The 7,902-nt window shown below is 36.4% G+C and overlaps 1 protein-coding gene across 1 annotated transcript; it reads right to left on the bottom strand.

Annotated features, from left to right (window-relative positions):
* Positions 1–4,249: 4,249 nt before the first annotated feature.
* On the bottom strand, positions 4,250–7,615 carry KRR1 (KRR1 small subunit processome component homolog). Its single transcript, XM_070409696.1, has 3 exons — positions 7,525–7,615; positions 5,943–6,066; positions 4,250–4,557 (listed from the first exon to the last, which is right to left on the bottom strand). Exons 1-3 carry the CDS (start codon positions 7,607–7,609, stop codon positions 4,533–4,535), a joined length of 234 nt encoding a protein of 77 aa, XP_070265797.1. The 5' UTR covers positions 7,610–7,615; the 3' UTR covers positions 4,250–4,532.
* Between the last annotated feature and the right edge of the window lie 287 nt (positions 7,616–7,902).

Here is a 7,902-nt window from a genome sequence, read left to right as displayed (position 1 = left end):
AACAGGCCTTCATGAGTATAAACATTTCTACATACTCTTGCATGCTGATTCAACTCTAAATAATCTGTTTACCCAGTTGCAATTTGAAGTGTTTTTGGTTTATCTCTTTTCTGGATTCAGAATAGAATAGTAATTAAGGAATTTGACTTAAAGAGGCCTTGCTTTTTTTGCTTATGAGTTGTTTAATCTTGGAACACGACATAAAATGAGATTACAGAAAGGAATAAGCCTAAATGTTTGTTATCAGTAGAGAGAGCACTGAAAACTCTGCATTTGTTTTCTTCAAAACCAAATGCTGGGACATAGTTGTAGGTATTTAACCAAATCAGACATTCGATTTGTTGGATAATTACAACAGTCACATTTCAAAAATCTTTACATCAAACGAAAGAATTACTCCTAGCCCTGGCCGGTTTGGCCTATAGACCAAAGGGTCCCAAGTTCGATTCCAGTCAAGGGCACATACCTCCCTTGCAGGCTCCTGCAGGAGGCAACCAATCGATGTGTTTCTCTCACATCCATGTTTCTCTCTGTCTTTCCTTCTTTCTTATATTCTCCCTAAAAATCAATGGAAAAGTATCCTCGGGTAAGGATTAAAAAAAAAAAGAAAAAAAGAATTTTTTTTTAATTACTCCTAAAATCATGCTAGACAAAGCCTGCCTAGAACAGATTAGGTGCAATGCACATAAAGACATATATACCACTCTCTAGTACAACATTGTCCAACAAGCACATGGAGAATACAATAATTTATATTTTTAAAGAATAGCCATACGTATAAATACTCTCATAAAGAAAAACACATTCAGAAAAAAAATAATCAGAATATTACTTCTTACACATAAGGCAACTAATGCCCTAAGTATCTCAAAGTCCTTTATAAAAAGAGATAGCTTAGTAGGATCTAGTTCAGGTTGTGTGTGTATTACTTTTTTTTCTTCTCATCTGCTTCCATCTTAAGCTTAACTTCTTCAGCTGTGAGTTTCTTAATCTTTGCTTTCTTAACCTTTTCCTTGATGGCAGCCATGTCAATTTTAGTTTCAATAGAAGCTAGACAAATAAAAAACACAATATGTGTATTTCTTTAGATTTTACCAAGTGAAACATAAAGAATATATATTTAGTACAATTAATTTCAGAATACTGTTATAATTGGAAGTTAATGTTATAAAATACAAAGCACTTGCCATCAGCCTAAAGGAAAGTTAGAAATGTCTTTAAGAGAAAATAATAATAATAATAATAATAATAATACTTTAAAAATACATTAGTGAACATATACATAAAAATGGCATTATAGTTTAGCTACCTGAACCAATTACTGGATTTAACTGGATTCAACTACATTTTTTCCCCTTAAATCACACTTGAAATCATATTATTTTTACTTATATTCTTTTCTATATTTTGGTACCTTAAAGTACTCACTAATATGCCAATTTTCCATCTCGTATGCTAAAATAATTAAAAATTAAATTTTTAAAAATGTTTATTATTGATGAGAGAGATAGAGAAAGGGATAGAGATAGAGATATAGAGAGAGAAACATCTATTTGGTGTTCCACTTATTTATGCATTCATTGGTTGATTCTTATATGTATGTACCCTGACTGGAATTTAAACCCATAACTTTGGTGTTATCGGGATGATGCTCTAAAAACTGAGCTACCTGGCCGGGCAAAATTACATTTCATGAAGAATATTACATATAGTCCTTCCAGCTACACTAATTTAATTAACTAATCAGGAAATTATAGGTCAAAATATACTTCATTTAATACCCCATAAAAACTTAAAAGTTTTCCAAGTATTAGTTCAATGAATGACCAGTAGAATTTTTTAAACAAGATTTTGGTAATAAAAATAATAATCTGATAGTATTTACATGTCCTTTTAACAGAACTCAACCACCTAATCAATGCCATTTGAATTTTATAGACATTGGTACACAAGAGGATGCAAAACAGGCATCAAATGCATGACTAGCTCTCTTTATCTTTAATATACCAATGTAACTCAAAATTGTTCTTTCACATCAATCTAATAGAGACTTTTAAACTTACCATAACATCACCAAATTTAAGTGGACTGTTCAACAAATACCCATCATAAATAAAACAGCTCATTATACCATGGTTACATTTCCAAGAACAGTCATGAACTTTGCACACAGGGATATATTTCTCTCAAAAGGCTAACATAAATAATCTGAATGTTAAATTTTAAAAAAAAGTTTCAATATAATCTGAAATAAACTGGAAATTTGCAAAGAAAAATGAATTAGTCACTTATAAAGATTTTAATTAGCCAGGCAGAAGGTAGAAGGGGATTACTATATTGCAAAATATCCTACAAACCAGGCAGTGGCTGCCAATTGAATATAATAGTTCCTTCAAATGCTTTTAGTGGCTGCTAGATCTTTTATAATAGTCAACCTTCTATCAACTCCCTCGTTGAAGAAGCTGGGTAGTTAATATAAAGAATGCTTGATTATCTTTTAATAGAAAAAGGCAGAATTCTGAAAGATCACTTCTCTAAATATAATAGGCTCACAGTTTTAGAAAATAGAATTGATATCTGCGACAAATTCTGTGAAGCCTTTTTTATATTAGAATTATATAATACACTACAATGTCCTTGTCAATACTGAGCTCCATAGAGATCCAAACTTTCAGGGAAGTAACTATAGGACTGGAGTAGAGTTGAGTAGGCTAAACTCTACCTCTAATAATTTACCCAAAATAGCTCTGCTTTATCTGTTTTGTCTATTAGACTTTTATAAAAATTTAATTTCTGTAAAGGGTTCTGTAGCTAAAAGAAGTCTGACAACCACTGTTATAGGAATATATAATTAATACTCATTTTAATATTATAAATTGAATGAATATTCTTCATAGTAGATATGACTACTTTTCGAACCAGAAATTTGCAAAGAAAAATGAATTAGTCACTTATAAAGATTTTAATTAGCCAGGCAGAAAGGGATTACTATATTGCAAAATATCCTACAAACCAGGCAGTGGCTGCCAATTGAATGTAATAGTTCCTTCAACTGCTTTTAGTGGCTGCTAGATCTTTCATAATAGTCAACCTTGAGTACAATGATGTTACTCAATTGTACTGTGAAAATGTGACATATAGAACGAGTGTAACACTTTGCAACTGCAATTTAGAGGGAAGAGAGCAGGATTCAGAGTCAGAATATGTGGGCTCAAATAATGGGACTGCCACTTTATATGGGAAAGACACTTAATTTTCCTCTTCCAGCTTTCTCATTTGCATTGCAGAAATGAAGATACCTCAAGGATCTGTTGTAAGAACTGAATAACGTATTCACACTTTATAGAATTACAAAGTATTCAATGTATTTAAGTTATTATTGCCCCACAAGAAAAGGGCAGACCATTTCTAAGAAGGAGGTCCAAGAGAGTTCTATTAAAAGCCCTGGAAAGGAAGAAGCAAGACCTCACAGCCAGATCCAGACAGTAACATCAAAGGGAGCCAATTAGAACAGTATCTGCTCAGCAGATTTCCTCATTACAAGTTAAAATAAATGTTCATGAAAACATTATAATAAGTTCAAACAAAAGAAAATTTGAGTTTGACCTCAACTGGCTGTATACATTCCTGCAAATAACAACATCTGTTCAGTCCCTAATATTTGAGCACATGTAACTAAAATGTGTAGTGGAAGGAGTGATGGTGTGCAGACTTTCTAATTGAGAAATGGATGTCTGTAATTGTCAAAGGTTGGCCATAATATGTTAGGGTCCAGGAGCAATGGCTCCCTCAAATTCCATGAAGTACAAAGCATTTACTAATGGGAAATCAAGCAAAGCACGTTCTAAAACAATACAATCATAAAAAAAAAAAAAAACACAAGTTATTTAATTTGTTCTCTGCTGAAAATTAACTAAATATAGTAAGTCGTTCTCACCTCTTTTAAGCCACTAAAAAGTCCAATGGCTGATACCGTGTTTCCCTGAACCATAATGTAACAGTTTGTTAAGAGTTCCAATGCCTACATCAAAAGAACAATGAGTTGAAATTCAGTTGAAATACACTGAAAAACTTAATGACAAAGAAGATACTAAAGTTTCCTACTGATAAAAGGTACCTTCAATGTAGATCCTTTGGGACCAATAAGCCATGATCCTCTTTTTACAAATCTTTTTTTATTTCTTACTAAACAACTTAATGATATCGCATGCAACCCCATCCTGAAGAATTCATACTGCCTTTTGAAAAAAACAAAGAAATATTCAACCGATAGTCTTTACAAATACTTTTATTTTTTCAAAGCCCACACTGATATCTAAGCAGAATAATGAAAACTCTATGGAGGAAGGGAAGGGATGGATAGAAGCAGTGCTATATCATCTGTAATGGCACAAATAAAGCAGAATCTCTGTAACTGTAAATTTACCTGTTCAAATGAAACACTCCTTGCTAGTAGTTTTATTAGGTCTCTGGCCCTAATGATGATGTATGGATCAAAAGTCTTCTTTGTTGTACAGTCATGTGGCCCTCGATCAGGTCCAGGGTTGCATTAACATGCTACAAAAAGGAAAGAGCAAACAAGCAACCGCCTAAAAATGAATTCAGTTTAGATACTTACATAACCTATCCTAATCTAACCATTAATTACTATGAATTAATCTCTCTCTAAAATTCTAACAACTCCCTCGTTGAAGAAGCGGGGTAGTTAATATAAAGAATGCTTGATTATCTTCATACGAGAATATAGAAAGGCAGGCAACTGAAACCATTATGCTTACTTGATTTTAGAATACTTTGTACTTAACATAATAAATATATTTTTAAGATATATTTTATTGATTTTTTACAGAGGGGAAGGGAGAGGGATAGAGAGTTAGAAACATGGATGAGAAACATTAATCAGCTGCCTCCTGCACACCCCCTACTGGGGATGTGCCCGCAACCAAGGTACATGCCCTTGACTGAAATCGCAGGCCGACACTCTATCCACTGAGCCAAACTGGTTAGGGCAATAAATATTATCTCTAGTTGAAATGGATATATATATATATATATATATATATATATATATATATATATATCCATCCATCCATATGAGGCCATATTTAACATCTAAGGTAAAAATGCAAAGCTATCTGGCTTCCCTATCATGGACCTAACTCAAATCCACCATCTTATCCTTAGGGTGAGAATAGACTTCCCTTTCCAACTTTTTTTCAAGCTGGTTTCTGTTAGCTAAATACAAAGTCAAAACAAATTATCATAAATTCGAAAAGAAGCAATAATTGGAAAATTCTGCATCAACTCTCAGTACAAAGAACCAGATTTCAACAAAGCAAATAAAAATGCTATTTTTTGACATGTGAACATATTCTGAAGAATATTTCAATATACTGAGTGATAAACTATTCAACATAAGGCTGGATCACTATGAGTTTACCAAAAAGAGAGAGAGAGAGAGAGAGAGCCCAGCCGGCATGGCTCAGTGGTTGAGCATCAACCTATGAACCAAGAAATCATGGTTCAATTCCAGTCAGGACACATGCCCAGGTTGCAGGCTCTATCCCCAGTACGGGCCAAGCAGGAGGCAACTGATCAATGATTCTTTCTCATCATTGATGTCTATGTGTGTCTCTGCCTCTCTCTCTCTCTCTCCCCCTTCCTCTCTGAAATCAATAAAAAATATATTTAAAAAAAATCTACCAGCATACAATACTTACTTAAAAGTAAAGGTATCAGCAGAGCAAAATCTCAAAGAAATACATAAAATATGCACACATGTTCATTCAAGGCTTTCTGTACCAACAGCCAGCACTCTTTCAAGTAAGCCTCTCTATACAGGGGTAAGTTTACAGTTCATTGTGACATTCTTTTGAGTTAATAAAGCTATTGTAACAATCATAACCTGCATGTCTTTTTCCATATGAAAACCATGAGCCTACTTTTGCCAATCTCTGTATTTGGGAACAGAGATGCAAAACTGCTTCCCAAGAGTCCTCTGGGTGTGTCCTCTGGAAAAAGCTGGTTTCTCCCAACCATCAGGCACAGTGAGGAGTTCTGATTCATCTACAGGAAAAAATTACACATCAGATTTTAACCTACTTTTGGACATTTATACGCATACATTTACAAGCTTCCAAAACTCCCTTTGCATTTCCTTTTCCTATGCTTTTTAGATTACTCAGCAGCCAAAGAACAGGCCTCTACCATTACCAACACACTATTAAAACTACTGTACACATTTCCGTGGCTGCATAAAGCAAAGTGCCTTAAGGGCGAGACCCAACTTGGATCCACACTAATTAGTATACACCTGACAGACAGGTACTCAAGTAACTCCCACTGCACTACCCCATGTCAGAGCTGAAGACTCAAATACCATTTTGTTTACAAGGCTATTCTAAATGTAAGTAACCTTTCAACTTTTACTGAAGGGAAGCCTGAGTATGTGTGTGTATATACTATGTTTGCATGTTTATGCAGGTGCATAAAACTTTTAAAAGCTGATTCTCTGGCCTGGCTGGCTTGGCTCAGTGGTTGAGCATCAACCCATGAACCAGGAGGTCACAGTTCGATTCCGTCAGGGCACATACCCGGTTGCGGGCTTGATCCCCATGTGGGGTGTGCAGGAAGCAGCCGATCAATGATTCTTTCTCATCATTGATGTTTCTACCTCTCTCTCCTTTCCTCTCTGACATCAATTTAAAAAAAATATATATATATTTTTAAAAAGCTGATACTCTGGTGTACACTTTCACTTAATAATCACTGGTATAGGGTTTCAGGTTTCCTACAGAGTTTTCATGAGCCTTATTTCTGTATACTCTTCATAACAACTATGAAAGGTAGGAAGAACCACTATTATTTTTCCCACTTTATAGAAGACATTCAGTCTAAAAAGATTAGTGACTTGCCTAAGGGGACATAAAGGTCCTCTTTTCATTAAAACAAAATGCTTCTGAAGGGCCATAAATTATCTTTCATATCATTTATTGAAACGCCTGGATGTTAGGAACCTCTTAAATCCAAAAGCTATAACTTATATCCGTACGACGCAAAGGTATGGTTCATAGGCCTGCAGCATGAGCATAAACTGCAGGTGTTGGAAGTGCAGTTGCTGGCCTCCAGCCCAGAGCTGCTGAATCTGAATGTCCTCACCCATGTCTGTGTCCTTTACCATCAGCCCTTAACTCAAATACAGACCGATCTCTTAGCCACGGCATCCCTCATTTAGCCAACGACTTCCAGCCATCGCCGCGGTCTAAGGTGTGCCCTCGCAATTTCTTAGCCATCATGTTACCAAAGACGAAGTCCGCAACACCTGCGCTTCTGGGAGCCTTTAGCAGAAGCGATTATTAGAACACCTGACCGACACCATATCCGCCAGAGGGTTCCGCAGGCCCGGCCAATACCCCTAAAAAGCAGCTCTTACAGGCACTCAACTTCAGAGAACAGACCCGAGGCGGCGCCACACGATCGCAACTGAACCTCCACACCCGGGCTTCGGTGCTCACACCACCTTACCTCGGTTCTCCTGCTTCTGCTTCTGGTTACGAAATTCACTCTTCCCGGCCGCCGGGGCTGGCCCGTTCGCTATGGAGGTCGCCATCTTGGAACTGCTTCCGGTGTTACCGGAAGTGGAACGGTTCTTAAATCCTTCCGGCTAAACTCCCGGTACTCACAATGAGTGCCGTAGAACTCAGACGAGGAGATCTGCGCAGTCTCCGTGCGTGCCCTCGCTAGAATCCCGCGGATTTGTGTAACTAAGGCCTTTCTCAAGTTGCCAATGGAGAGTCAGGGACTTCTTTTTCAGGGTGCACCGAAACCACGGAGTTTGCCTGCATGCTGGGAATTGTAGTTTAGCATTGTAAGTTGGCGATGGGTTCCGTCTGTATTTTTCCC

This window comes from Myotis yumanensis, unplaced genomic scaffold, assembly GCF_028538775.1.
Source record: "Myotis yumanensis isolate MYYU_CA2020_CCGP unplaced genomic scaffold, mMyoYum1.0.hap1 SCAF_3, whole genome shotgun sequence".
NCBI lineage: Eukaryota > Metazoa > Chordata > Mammalia > Chiroptera > Vespertilionidae > Myotis > Myotis yumanensis.
The sequence above is the reverse complement of the archived record's forward strand: the minus strand, read 5'-3'. Positions and strand labels throughout refer to the sequence as shown.

Excerpts from the sequence above, each read along its gene's own strand:
- KRR1 (XM_070409696.1), bottom strand. The coding sequence starts at position 7,609 with ATGGCGACCTCCATAGCGAACGGGCCAGCCCCGGCGGCCGGGAAGAGT. Across the intron at positions 6,067-7,524 it reads GCAGAAGCAGGAGAACCGAG|ATGAATCAGAACTCCTCACT; the intron begins GTAAGGTGGTGT and ends TTTTTCCTGTAG. Across the intron at positions 4,558-5,942 it reads AAATACAGAGATTGGCAAAA|CATGTTAATGCAACCCTGGA; the intron begins GTAGGCTCATGG and ends TCCTTTTTGTAG.